Below are 14,268 nucleotides of genomic sequence, written 5' to 3'. Positions count from 1 at the left end.
TCCATATGGAAAGATTGCCTCATAAGGGATCAAAGGGGAATGGCTTCATAGAAAGTTTCCATCTTAGGGGGCTGAGAGCAGTCTTGGGTTAACGAGAGAGCCAGCCCGGGAAGGAAGAGGCTGGGCAGTTTTGGGAAGCCTACTGCTCCTCTCTCAAAGGCGGTGGGCACTCCCACCGTCTGTTCTAGCCCAGCCTTGGCACAAAGGGTGGGGAGGGGACACCCCCATATAGAGCGGGAGGTCTCTTTCCCAGAGGATTGTCCGGCCTTTGCATCCTGCTTTTCCTTAATGCGAGCCTGACGGTATGTATTTTGCAGTGTTGCCGTCATTTACCAAAATCCCCCACGACCTTGCCATCCGCACCGGCACCACGGCCCGTCTTGAATGTGCAGCCACCGGCCACCCTAACCCCCAGATCGCTTGGCAGAAGGATGGAGGCACGGATTTCCCTGCTGCTCGTGAACGACGCATGCACGTCATGCCCGATGATGATGTATTTTTCATCACAAATGTGAAGATAGAGGACATGGGGCTTTACAGCTGTACCGCCCAGAACTCGGCCGGCACCGTTTCCGTGAACGCCACCCTGAAAGTCTTTGGTTCGACCACTCCTCCCCTAAGTATATGAGTACACGTGTGCGGATGTGGGAGAGGGCCCTCGAATAGCACAGATACCTAGTGGCGAGGTTCTCAAACGCTTCTGTGGAACCTACAGTGGCTGAGTGTGGTGTCCTGGTTCTAGTTGTTTAAAATGTTGAGATGTTGGGGATCCCTGGGTGGCACAGCAGTTTGGCGCCTGCCTTTGGCCCAGGGCGCGATCCTGGAGACCCGGGATCGAGTCCCACATCGGGCTACCGGTGCATGGAGCCTGCTTCTCCCTCTGCCTGTGTCTCTGCCTCCCTCTCTCTCTCTCTCTCTCTGTGACTATCATAAATAAATAAAAATTAAAAAAATAAATAAAAATAAAATGTTGAGATGTTGAGCTGCTAACATTTTCTTGAGCAAGTGTTTTTTTTTTTTTAAGATAGCCACTGAATTAAGGGAGTATTTTTTATAGAGCTTTGATATGGAACATTCTAGACCTGGCCTGCTGAAGAATAGAGGCCTGGCCCAGGAGAGGTGGGGGAGGAGGGGTTTCTGTGTGGCTCGGGGTTAGTTCCCCCTCCTTGTTGAAGCCACCCCCCCAGGATGGTAATGATTTAGTCATTGTGTTCGGTCTTCTAAAAAGCTCGCCACTCTGGTAAAAGATCTCAAGTGGCACTTCACTGAGGAGTTGGACTGTCCTTTGTCCAGAAGACAGGGCAGGCCCACAGAATAACCATATGGTCTCCTCTGACTTCTTGCAGAAAGCCCGTCCCTGGTGGTACCTCTGGAAGACCGTGTGGTGTCCATGGGAGAGACGGTGGCTCTCCAGTGCAAAGCGACCGGGAACCCCACCCCCCGCATCACCTGGTTAAAGGGGGGCCGCCCCCTGAGCCTCACTGAGCGGCACCACTTCACCCCCGGCAACCAGCTGCTTATCGTTCAGAACGTGGTAGTGGAGGACGCGGGCCAGTACACGTGTGAGATCTCCAACACCCTGGGCACGGAGCGGGCGCACAGCCAGCTGAGCATCCTGCCCGCCCCTGGCTGCAGGAAGGATGGCACCACCAGAGGCACCTTCACCATCGCAGTGGTGTGCAGCATCGTCCTGACGTCCTTGGTCTGGGTGTGCATCATCTACCAGACCAGGAAGAAGAGTGAGGAGTACAGTGTCACCAACACAGGTTAGCCGCTGCTGGCTGAGCTCGCCAAGGGGAGAAGAGCGGTGCTGTCCGTAGAGGAGGCAGGTCCACAGGGGCACCCTTGGCCCGTGCTTGGTGGCCGCCGTGTGCTGGCTTGTTGCCGCAGTGACCTCACGGTACTGTGCTTCTGCTAGTCCTGGCTCCCCTGCCATCACTGCGCTCTCTTTTGCGGGCTCAGACCTCTGACTGCTCCATTTTTGCACCCAGGTGGGGAGCGAGGCTAAGCTGGGCCCTCCAGACAAGCTCTCTACACAGCCTGGGCGGCTGCTATTGACAGATTCTGCTGTCTGGGCCTGACGTTAACAAGTGTTTTCATTTCTTATCACCACAAAAGATCAGGGTACCTGGTATTTGACCATCATGTCTCCTTGCAGATGAAACCATTGTGCCGCCGGATGTTCCAAGCTACCTCTCTTCTCAGGGGACTCTTTCTGACCGACAGGAAACTGTGACCAGGACTGAGGGTGGCCATCAGGCCACTGGGCACATCGAGAGCAACGGTAAGGCCTCAGAGCCTGACGTGGCCATGTCCTCAGGAGCCTCCTGCCCCTTCCCAGGGCAGGTGCATGGCTGTACGTCGAGCACATCTGACCCAGAAAGCTGGCCGACTCAAGCCTTCTGTCGGGTTCTCTTAGCCCTGCCCTGTGCATGGTTTGCAAGGTTTTAAAAATCCAACCCCTGGGAAGTTACTACATGGGGCTTACATCCTAGTCAGGATGAGGTAGGATTGAAATAAGAAGCCGCAAAGGGCATTACAGGTCCTGAAAGCAACCCATTCGTTGAGTAGGGGATAGGCCCAGGCCTGCTCTGTGGCCCCATGTCTGCTACTAGAACATTCTCCTAGGGTGAGCTACCTCTACAGGGGAGACTGCATGCTTGCAGGGGCAGGTCTGTCCTTCTAAGAACTGCTCGCCAGCACGGCTCTGAACACCAAAAGGCCTGCCTGCGGGGAAGCCTGTTACAAATGCTCCTTGCTGGTCAGCCCAGGCACCTACCACCGTAAAGAACATTGTAAAAAGGACCATTTTAGTAGCCTTGCCACTTGTTCTCATCAGGCTGACTCTGAGGAGTGAGCCCCTCATTTCTAACTGTGGGAATCTACTGCAGGTGTTTGTCCAAGAGACGCAAGCCTCTTTGCAGAGGTGGACGCTCATGGCGTTACGTGCAGGCAGCCCCAGCTCTGCACCGGATGTAACAAGGAGCCGTGGGACGGGATGGAGAAAGCCCAGCGGAGACCTGGTCCGCAGAAGATGGGTAAGAGATGCTCTCATCAGGCAGTCTTCAGTTCTTTTTTTTTTTTTTATAAATTAATTTTTATTGGTGTTCGATTTACCAACATACAGAATAACACCCAGTGCTCATCCCGTCAAGTGTACCCCTCAGTGCCCGTCACCCATTCACCCCCACCCCCCACCCTCCTCCCCCTCCACCACCCCTAGCTCATTTCCCAGAGTTAGAAGTCTTTATGTTCTGTCTCCCTTTCTGATATTTCTCACACATTTCTTCTCCCTTCCCTTATATTCCCTTTCGCTATTATTCATATTCCCCAAATGAATGAGAACATACACTGTTTGTCCTTCTCCGGTTACTGTGGCCAAGTTCAAAAAGGGTGTTGCCTGAGTTCTCCTCTGGGATTTTGATGGAATCTTGTCTCACATTTAGATCTTTCATCTATTTTGAGTTTATCTTTGTGTATGGTGCAAGAGAGTGGTCCAGTTTCATTCTTCTGCATGTGGATGTCCAATTTTCCCAGCACCATTTATTGAAGAGACTGTCTTTCTTCTAGTGGATCGTCTTTCCTCCTTTATCGTATATTAGTTGACCATAAAGTTCAGGGTCCACTTCTGGGTTCTCTGTTCTGTTCCATTGATCTATGTGTCTGTTTTTGTGCCAGTACCACACTGTCTTGATGAACACAGCTTTGTAGTACAACCTGAAATCTGGCATTGTGATGCCCCCAGATATGGTTTTCTTTTTAAAATCCCCTGGCTGTTTGGGGTCTTTTCTGATTCCACACAAATCTTAAAATAATTTGTTCTAAGTCTCTGAAGAAAGTCCATGGTATTTTGATAGGGATTGCATTATACGTGTAAATTGCCCTGGGTAACATTGACATTTTCACAATATTAATTCTGCCAATCCATGAGCATGGAATATTTTTCCATCTCTTTGTGTCTTCCTCAATTTCTTTCAGAAGTGTTCTATAGTTTTTAGGGTATATTTTGAGAACCATTTGAATGGTAAATGGTTCTCCAACCTTTTATTTTCAGGTTGTAGGTGTCCTTCTGTCTCAAATGAGTCTCTTGTAGACAGCAAATAGATGGGTCCTGTTTTTTAATCCAGTCTGAAACTCTGCGCCTTTTGATGGGGTCATTAAGCCCATTCACGTTCAGAGTTACTTGAACTTCTTCTTAAAGGGGAGTTTTAAGAGTCCCCCTTAAAATTTCTTGCAGAGCTGGTTTGGAGGTCACATATTCTTTCAGTTCCTGCCTGTCTTGGAAGCTCTTTATCTCTCCTTCCATTTTGAATGAGAGCCTTGCTGGATAAAGTATTCTTGGTTGCATGTTCTTCTCATTTAGGACCCTGAATATATCCTGCCAGCCCTTTCTGGCCTGCCAGGTCTCTGTGGAGAGGTCTGCTGTTACCCTAATATTCCTCCCCATGAAAGTCAGGGACTTCTTGTCTCTTGCTGCTTTAAGGATCTTCTCTTTATCTTTGGAATTTGCAAGCTTCACTATTAGATGTCGAGGTGTTGAACGGTTTTTATTGATTTTAGGGGGGGATCTCTCTATTTCCTGGATCTGAATGCCTGTTTCCCTTCCCAGATTGGGAAAGTTTTCAGCTAGGATTTGTTCAAATACATATTCTGGCCCTCTGTCCCTTTCGGCGCCCTCGGGAACCCCAATTAAACGTAGGTTTTTCTTCCTTAGAGTGTCATTTATTTGCCTTAATCTGTCTTCATGGTCCCTTAATTGATTGTCTCTTTTTTCCTCAGTTTCCCTCTTTGCCATTAACTTGTCTTCTATGTCACTCACTCGTTCTTCCACCTCGTTAACCCTCGTCTTAGGACTTCTAGTTTGGATTGCATCTCATTCAATTGATTTTTAATTTCTGCCTGATTGGATCTAAATTCTGCAGTCATGAAGTCTCGTGAGTCCTTAATGCTTTTTTCTAGAGCCACCAGTAGCTGTAGAATAGTGCTTCTGAATTGGCTCTCTGACATTGAAGTGTAATCCAGATTTTGTAACTCTGTGGGAGAGAGGGCTGTTTCTGATTCTTTCTTTTGAGGTGAGGTTTTCCTTCTAGTCATTTTGCTCAGTGCAGAGTGGCCAAAAACAAGTTGTATTGGAACACGGGGGAGTATCACTGGTCCGTCCAGCTGGTCTTCTGGGGGAGGGGCCTGCTGTGCTGATTTTCAGGTGTTAGCACTTGGGGGAGCTGCTCTGCCCCTGCCTGCTGCAGGGCTCAGCGGGGGTTGTTTACCCCGTGGGGCCCCAGGAGGAACAGTCGCAGTTGCTATGGCAACTCTGGAAGCCTGGATTCAGCCTCCGCAGGAACTACGGGGCTCGGGGCTCTCGGCTCTCCGTCCGCAGGGCCTGGAGGCTCCGGGGCGGGGCCGCTGATCTGCTCAGCTCGGGGCAGGAGCGTCCTCGCTGTCCTGGGCCCTCCCGGCCTCTGCCTGTCCCGGGGGAGGCCGGATCCTGGGCTGTGTCCCGGCGCCCTGTGCTCCGGGGCCTGCGCTGGTGGATTCGCGCTCCCGCCCCGCAGCTCCCTCCCTGGAGCCGCTCCCGAGCCCCTCCGAGCTGCTCCGGTCGGTCCCGCCGTGCGCGCTGCAGCCCTTAGGGAGCTCGGAGCACTCCCCTGCGCTCGCAGGTGTCTGTTAGTGTCCCCGGGAGCCCGAGGGCATCCCCGCCCTCCTGGGTCCTGCTCCAACTCCCTGCGAGCCCCTTTCCGCCCGCCCGGGAAGGTTGGTGCAGCTCCTGCTCCTCCGGGACGGGGCTCTCCTGTCCTGGGGACACTCGCCCCGGCCTCAGCCCGGCTCCTCGCGGGGCCCCTCCCCCTCGGAGGCCTTTTGTTCCTTTATTTCTCTTTCCCCGTCTTCCTACCTTGATAGAAGCGCGGACTCTTCTCACTGTAGCATTCCAGCTGGTCTCTCTTTACATCTCAGGCCGAATTCGTAAATTTTCAGGATGGTTTGAAGGTTATCTAGGTAATTTGGTGGGGACAGGTGACTTGGGGACCCTGCTCTTCCGCCATCTTGCCCCTCCCCTCCAGTCTTCAGTTCTTGAAATTAAAATTCAAGTAGACCTGTTCATTCAGTGAGAGGGATGCATTCCCGGTCTAAGACTAGCTCAGAATTTGGTATTCAGTGCATAAACAGGAAGCTGTGGCCTGGCTCTTGTAATCTGAAGTAGCATGTCTCCTAAATAAATCTGTGCTGTGGTGAGCCTGGGCTTGAACTTTCCAGATTTATAGGCAAATTAAATAAGGGGCAAGGCCCAAATCAAAGTATCTTTTCACCAGGGCTGTTTTTGAGGCTATTTGTCTAATTATTCCAAAGACTCCTGACACCACAGGGATGTCATGCAGTGGGATTTTTTTTTCTCTTCTCTGTGATCAGAGCAGTAGGACCACTTTCTCTCATGAAGCAATTAATCTGAAATGCTGAAACATGGAGGGCCCATTCTTCACTAATGGCTCGGTATCAGCCCAGTCCTTTCTCTGGGCTGATGCAACACTTGGGGGAAGAGGGGAGTTTTTAGAGTTGGTCTGTGCAGGCCCCTGGAGCTCCCTGTTCCGGGTGGGGATGCAGACCTTGGTGGCCATGGCTCTAATCCATCTCCGTCCCTGCAGAGCACAGTGGCCCGGCTGCGTGCGGTGACTGTAACACTGACTCGGACGGTTACTCCAAGGAACAAGCTTTCTATCCTCAGCCTGTGACCAGAGACGGCACACAGCCAGGTACACTAAGCAGCCAGGAGCCCAGTCAGACGGACCGAGAACGTTCTCCGCATCATGTGACCAGTGGGACTGCTGACAGGTCCCGCGCCGACTGCAAGGGGTCCCTCTATCCCAGTAACCACGACAGAATGCTGACACCCTTGAAGAAAAAGCCAGTGGCACCTGTAGATGGGAAAGGTAGATGCTCATGGTCTTCCAAGGAGGCACCTGCAGGTGGGGGCGGGGAGGGGGTCGGTAAGCAGCCAGACGGGAGGCTCTGACGTGCCCTCTCCTTTCTCACAGGGGCCTCCTCTGGGACTCTAGCGAGGCTGTGTGAGCCAGACTCCATAGACCTCCAGCCTCCCTCGACATTAACTCCAGGCAGTCCCGAGCTCCCAGAAGCCTCCTCAGGCTTTCCTGACGTCCCCAGTGAAGGCCAGCACTTGCTTCTTTCCAACAGACACCTCCCCCAAGCGTGTGACTCCAGTCCCGAGTCCCTACCGCTGACAGGACAGCTCCCCGGGCAACGGGGAGTACCCCTGCTCTTTGCACCGAAAAGCTAGGCTTTGTCTACCTCAGCTCTTGTGTCCGTCTCTACAGGAAAGAGGTAGGAGAGGCTGTAAGGAAGCTTGAGTTCAAGCGTCACTGATGTGTACAGAGTTTTTAAACTTCCATGTGGAGTGTCCGTGGTCTAAAGGACTTGCAGCTGAAGCACAGAACCGCCAGAGGCTATTGTGTACAAAAGCAGAAAAGTATTTGATACCATTGTACGTAAGAGTTTTCAGAGATTTCCTATATATTATATATCTTTTGCAGAGGCTATTTTAATCTTTAGTGCATGGTTAACAGAAAAAAAAAGTACAATTTTGACAATATTATTTTTCGTATCAGGTTGCTGTTTAATTTTGGAAGGGGGGCAGGGAATAATAGTTCTGGTGCCTTAATGCACGGATGGAAGTTGTAGAAGCTAAAAACCACATCTGCTCCTAGGAGTATCTGGCGGGTGGGGAGGGGAAGTCCTTGGGTTTGTATTGCACTTCATAGGCCAGCCCCGTGGGAGGCTGTACGGCCCGAGCCTTCGTGTGCGTTGGAACTCACTTCCTGTCAGTATTGCTCACGTGTGGCTGCTCTTGCAGTTCACCTCCCTGCAGAGTCCAGAGATGCCCATGTCGTCCTGTACCTCTGCCATACGTGACTTTCTTGAAAGCTTAAGTTCTTGCCAAGCAGGATGGGGGTAGTTAATCTGCCACGAGGCATTTGTTCCAAGCAATTAAGCACCACCTGCCTTTCTTCTATGAGAAAAGCAAATGTGGTTGTCATCCCGATCATTCGATTGTCATTCGAGGCTTTTTATTAAGGTAGAGGCTGCTGGTGTTGGTACCTGTGGATTTTTCAATAGTGATGTTTTAGTTCTGCCAATATAATTAATATGACATTGATCATGGGGGAGAAAAAGGATCGAGTCCTTACTTTTCAGGGCTAGCTTATCTCTACTGAGGATCCGGAGCCTGTTCTCTCCACGTCCTTCCCTCCCACCGACAGACCCGGGCTGGGACTGTACAAGCTTAAGAAGCCCTTGACCTGGGCCTATTTGCACTTTGGAGACCGGTAGCCAACCATCTTGTGAGTGCCAATGTGTATTTCAGGAAAAACTGCATTGAAACAAGGTCCTTAAAATCTCAGAAAGCAAGTTCCTTTAGCCAAAAAGCTGAAGGTAGAGACTGACAAAATGGTTGTTATATTTTACTGTCCGGTGTCATCACTGTTCTAAAAGGTAAGCACATTCAGACTTGTGTTCTCAACAGTCAACTGATTGTTACTTCCACAAAATATGTGAATTTGCTGCTTCTGAGAGGCAATGTGAAAGAGGAAGTATTACTTTTATGTACAAAGTTGTTTATTTATAGAAATTTTGGTACAGTGTACATTGAAAAACATGTAAAATATTGAAGTGTCTAACAAACGGCGTTGAAGTGTCTTTAATAAAGGTTCATTTATAAATGCTGATTGTGTGGCTGGGGCATTCTTCTTACCTACGCTGTAAGCGGCACTGTTTCACCCCGTTCTGTTCCAAAAACTCCCTTACATTCTGCCTTTAATTATCTGTTTTCCCAAAAAGGGGAAAATTTCTTCTCGGCAAGCAAAATCATATACTTGTTTGCTCCGGGGAAGATACACCACCCCTGGATTCCTGAGATTTCTAACAAACACCTGGAGCTTATTAGTCAAGCTCTGAAATGGTGACCTCCCCCATTTCGTCCCTTCTAATTTCCAGTACTGTGCAACAGACCTGACCAGGCGTGGAGAAATGGTGCTGTCTCCCCGCTGGCCCAGGCCCCTCCTTTGGGGCTCCCGGGGAGAAGCGGGACTCAGGTCCTCAGTGGGCCCACCACGCCCTCCCAGCCCTGGGCTGCAACTGCTGGCTCTGTCTCACACCACGCGGGCTGCTGGACACTTCTCTGTAAAATAATACAGTCGTGTTCTTTAGGGGACATCTGAGGGTAATTAGGAACAGCAGCCTGGCTGCCAGAAGAATGCCTGCTTGCACCTGCAGTTCATTGTTTTTAAACGGAGCCCGAAGCTTCACCACAGGGAGACACCCAGTGTCGGGCACCACTTTCCTGCTCCCTGTCGAGCTCCCACCCCCGCCCCACCCCCGCCCACCACGACCCAATGAGAAGCGTCTGTGCCTCCCTCGGTGTCCGCTAGCACGGGGCAGGAGAGGCAGGACAGCTACAGATCCAATGAAGGCTCTGGGCAGCATCACCACATGGATTTATTACGGGGGTCTGAGAGGAGGGCACCACCAGGGCCGGGGCTCCGGTCCTCGCACACCGGAGCCTGGCGACTGCAGCTGCTCGCACGGTGTCCCCTTCCCTGAGAGCAGAGCATGGGGCACCGTCCTGGAGTCAGGGGCTCGCCCTGCCAAGTTCCAACAGCAAGCTGCGGGTTTGCTCATAAGCACCAAGAAAGATGAAACCTCCCAGACCGATGGCTGCCGTTCGAGGGAAGACACCTGCAAATAATCCAGGGGAGGAAAAAAGCAGAAGGAAAAGACTTTTTTTAAATTGGTGTGTGTAAAAAAGGTTAAATTCCAACACCCACAGCTTGCACAGCTCAGCACACCATGCCCATTAGACCCCACACGGCACTTAGAGCGTGTGCTTTTGCTCTCAGAATGGCGCTGAATTACATTCCCAAGCAGACTCGCTGAAGTTGGGTCCCAGCTGCTTGTTAGCCAACGTGGCTAAATACCAAACCTCTTACTTGGGAGCCTCACAATTAAGTCTAGTAATTGGTTAAGAAAAACTCTGTCTCCACAACAGTCCCGTTGAAAACTTGCAGACCGGCTGTGTCCCTGGGAGATGAGGAACGGGACCCTGGGAGTGGAGTCACAGGCCTAAACCGTGGGGTGGCCTCGGCCCACCCTGGGGATGAAGGTAGGCTCTGTGTGTTGGAGATTTTCCCGCAAATCTGCCGCTCCTCCCAGTGACTCAGTTGCATTTTGTCCTGACCCGAGAGGCCCCCGGATGTGATGCTAGACCAGGGAAGTGAGTCTCCATGCATTCCCTAGTTGTCTTCTCCTCTGGGGAAGGACCAGAAGGGCCAACGACCCAGGCAGAGCCTCTCGAAGGTTCAGTCCCCACGCACCGCATGAGGCCGGTCAGAGGTGCGAATAATCAAAGGCAGAGTAAAAGAACAATATTACTGGGGATGCAAACTGGAGGTTCACTCTCGAAAAACCACCCCGTGGCTGTGCACAGGTATTTGTTCGAAGGGGTTCGTCACGGCCCTGCCGCTAACCAGAGAAACTGCAGAGGCCCCGCCCGAGGCGGCCCCCAGGAACCGACACAGATTCCCACAGCAGGCTCTGACAAAAGTCCAGTCCCCAAGCTGTGCCCCTGGTCACGGCAAGGATGTGTCCTCAACTTTCTCCGGGGGGCCAGGATGACAGGAAACATTCCCTGTCTTTCTAGAATAACTGAGCCTTTTTACCAAGAGTGTGACTTCTGTAAGCAGAGAAAATCAGAACTAAAGGGCTTTGTAGTGAGGACGCTTTGGGTGAGGTCTAGGGAAGGCAAGTGTAAACGGTCAGGTTTTCGGAAAAGGACATCACCCCTAAGAGGAGGAACATCCCCAGTAAGCTAAGTAGGGACTGGCCAAGAACGTGGGCGGAGAGGGACCCCGCGGCCCGGTTTCGGCAGGCCTGCTGGCACAGGTCAGCGCGCCTCCTGAGCGTTTCTGAGGAGAACGGACTTCGTGTTGGGGGGCCCTTACGATTGAAGTCATTAAGTGAAATACTACAGACGAGAATCTCTTGTTCTTGTCTAGAAGTAGCCACGGAAGCGATACAAGGAGAAAAGCCGGCTCAGCGTCAGGCACGGTTTCTGCGTGAGGTGTTCGGTGAGGACAGAAACTCCTCAGTTACGGCTTCGAGGCCCCTGGGACCCTCCTGCCCGACCTACAGAGAAGGGGGCCAGGCGGGAGGCCTGCAGGGGCCGGGACAGGGGGCGCCTCTGCCACGAAAGCCTCCCTCCCTCCCGAGAGGCCTGTCTGGGTTCAGCCCTTGCTGCTTGCTCCTGGCTGCTCCTGGCACCAGGCAGATGGAAGCAGTTTATGGCTTCACTAGACGACACCTGACTCTATTAACATAATTATAGCCTTAGAGCAGAGTCATTTGTAGAGCAAGCGCCCCAACCAGCGAGGGGGCCGACGCTTGAGCAGAGCGGGGCTGGGGCTGGGGCTGTGCTGGCGGACCCCGGCGGGCACCGAGCGGGGGCACCGAGCACGGGGCGGCCGCGAGCGTTACACGGAGGGCGCGGTCCGGAAACGGGGCAGGCCAGCCTGGGGGCAAGGGGCCAGGAGCGATGCAGGCCCAACGGGCTTCGCCCTCCGCTTTCCGGCTGGTGGACTGGAGGAGCGAGTGGTGTTTCTATTTGGGAGAAGCCCGTCTGCCGCAGAGCGGAGAGCCCAGCCGGTGCCAGCACGTGGTCTGCCCCGTGGACCACCAGGCACCACCGAAGCGTCCCCACTTGCCCGGGAGGCCAGCACGGGTCCCTGCGGGGGGAGGAGGCTGCTCCCGCGGGGCAGGTGTGCTCAGGGCTGGAGGAGGGGCGGCAGGGGCCGTGTGGGAGGCAGACAGGCGGCCAGGCCAGCCCGGCCGGGAGGCTTCGGGCCCTGGATGCCCAGGGCTGGGGGGTAGAGCAGGGGCCCAAGCCGGCAGGGATCTTTTTGTTTTGCTTGCTTTAGGTTACAATCCTTTGGTCAAGTTAGTTGGTGCCTCTGATCCTCTCAGTAGGAAGCTGGTGGAAAGGAGCATCTCTTAAGGGACAAGTGCGGCTGCTTGGAACACTAAGGACAGCCCCGTGTACTACTGAGAGCCCCAGCGGGAGAGGCAGATTTCCACATCACCTTTGCAGGGCTGACACTGGGGACACCCTGGCCTCTGCCTCTCATTCTGGCGCGGCCCAGTTACTCAACACCGAGCACGCAGCCCAGCTAGGAGAGGGAGGGTTCCGTTGCCATCAGCTCCCCGAGGGAAGGCCTCGGCAAGCTCTCGGTGCCCGGGGCGCTGCCCACCCTGCCGTACCCGCCTCTGGCCGCGGTCTCAAGGAAGGCAGATGCCCTGCAGCTCCATACCAAGTCCACAGAGCTGAGTCAAGAGCAGAGGTCTGACCCGTAGTTGCCATAAAATCAAACATGAGCAACAGTGAAGCAGATCGGGCGGCGAAATTCAGCATACGGACTTTATGGTCTAAAAAAGCTGCTGCAGGCAACATGTCCGTGTCCCCAAACCTGCTGGAAACACTGAGAATCTTTCACCTGCTACTAAAGAGTGGCCTTCGAGCTCTCTCTTCTCTCACACCATTTCACCGTTCAATGGGAGATCTGCGTCAAAATCCATGTGTCTGAGCTACGAGCCACCAGCTTGCGCCAAGGTAGCTGCAAGTGGCTGACTTGCGGTGCACGTGCTCCCACTCCGCCGTTCCCTTGCGCATGCTCAAATACTCCTTCCCATTAAACCCTCTTCTTGTCTCAAAATCCTTAAGTCCATCATCAACCAGCAGCAGTCCTTCACAGGTGGCCCATTCAACAAAACCACCTGACACGACCTACTTTTCAAACTACCAGTTGGAAATTTTGAATAGAAAATGAGGCCATTCTCCTGCAAAAACCTTACCCGGGTCCTGATCAATATGCCTCATGTTCCCCAACTATCAGCCAGCTGGAAGAAAAACCTGGCAAGTGCACACAACACTATAATCAAATCACCAACATGGCACCTGGACGAGGAGGTGGCAGTGCCTCAGCTTTGCTCTCCCCACCAGCCAAATCCTGCCACAACGCTCACTCCTGGCCCTCCAGGAGGAGGCTGAGGCTTTGCTCTCTCAGGAAAATCACTCGTAGGCCATTCCAAAGAGAACGGTGTAATTTCGCACACCTGTAGACCCAACACTTGGATCTCTTTATAGATTGTAAAAGCAACGTGGAAAGCACGTTTTGAAAAGCAGGCGTTTGAAGACATGATGCTAGAAGTCTGCGGCGCTGAGGAAAGCACAGAGTGGGTTCTAAGCAAGACCACGCACTCGGTGGTACAGGGAAAATAGCTGTTACTGATAACAGTCCTAAGTCTCCCCAACCACAAGCGCTTTCCTCTAAATGTCACCCTGGCTCCCTTGCATTCCTAAATTACGTAACTGGAAGCCTGTTTGCTCAGAGCTGCAGCCCAGAACCTGGGGGGGTGGGGGGGTGGACGTGGATGTCCTCCAACACTGAGATGGCCAAGTCTGGCAATCACGTGGCTAGACATTGCGTCAACCTGACTGTGCACTAGCATCTCACATAGGCGACATCGAGTATGTTTTATGTGGTGTAAACAGAGACCCAACCAGGCCGACCAGAAGGAAGGAAAGGGGTTCATCCCGCTCAGGCTAAGGGAGGAAGAGCCGGGGGAGGGGCGGAAAGGCAGTTCCACCTTCCCTCTTGTCCTTACCCTGACAGCCCCTGCGTCCTCCAGACCCCGTGCAGCGCAGAGAGTACATTGCCGCTAGCGGTGCTGGAACCAGCCTGTGTAACAGGACAACAGACAGAGCCATTATCTTATGAAATTCCCCAACTGATCGTCAGATGCACAGCTCCCACCACCACCCTTTAGGACAGTCTGAAACAGTGGGGAGCTTCTCCGGAGTCAGGGCCCCCGGACCGCACTAGACCAGAAGCCCTTCCACTCCAGCCCACAGGTAAGCCTCCCAGGAAGCTCCTTTCCTAGGCTCTCGCAGTACTGAGCTGGATGCAGAGCTCACTGGATAATGCACCGACAGCTGTTGGACCGGAAGAAGACTGAGAACAACAGTAACTGCTCTGAGAAGAATGGGCCATAATCATACAGCCGGTCCAGCTGTGAACTCACCCAAGTAGCTAATAAACACATTTAGTAAAGAGCACTGTGTTCAATTTAAAACAGGACCGACCGATACTCTCAGGTCTGGCCTTGTCAACCTACATATTAGAATCTCGCATTCATCTTTCCACTTTTCCGTAA

General features: G+C 52.8%; 2 protein-coding genes across 2 annotated transcripts in view; both read left to right on the top strand.

Annotated features, from left to right (window-relative positions):
• Positions 1-8,732, top strand: part of LOC129515896 (leucine-rich repeats and immunoglobulin-like domains protein 1) — an 88,949-nt gene extending 80,217 nt beyond the window's left edge. Inside the window, exons 13-18 of the mRNA XM_055335123.1 lie at positions 318-599; positions 1,347-1,766; positions 2,159-2,284; positions 2,892-3,038; positions 6,639-6,923; positions 7,029-8,732. Of these exons, the coding sequence (XP_055191098.1) occupies positions 318-599; positions 1,347-1,766; positions 2,159-2,284; positions 2,892-3,038; positions 6,639-6,923; positions 7,029-7,288 (1,520 nt within the window). The 3' untranslated portion in view covers positions 7,289-8,732. The remainder of the gene's footprint in view (positions 1-317; positions 600-1,346; positions 1,767-2,158; positions 2,285-2,891; positions 3,039-6,638; positions 6,924-7,028) is intronic.
• A 2,861-nt stretch (positions 8,733-11,593) lies between these two features.
• Positions 11,594-14,268, top strand: part of KDR (kinase insert domain receptor) — a 45,192-nt gene continuing 42,517 nt past the window's right edge. The window contains 3 exon segments of the mRNA XM_055334996.1: positions 11,594-11,779; positions 13,199-13,318; positions 13,882-13,966. Coding sequence (XP_055190971.1) covers positions 11,594-11,779; positions 13,199-13,318; positions 13,882-13,966 — 391 coding nt within the window.

Source organism: Nyctereutes procyonoides, unplaced genomic scaffold (assembly GCF_905146905.1).
Source record: "Nyctereutes procyonoides isolate TBG_1078 unplaced genomic scaffold, NYPRO_anot_genome, whole genome shotgun sequence".
Taxonomy (NCBI): Eukaryota; Metazoa; Chordata; class Mammalia; order Carnivora; family Canidae; genus Nyctereutes; species Nyctereutes procyonoides.
Note: the sequence above shows the minus strand (reverse complement) of the source record. Positions and strands in the feature narration are given on the sequence as shown.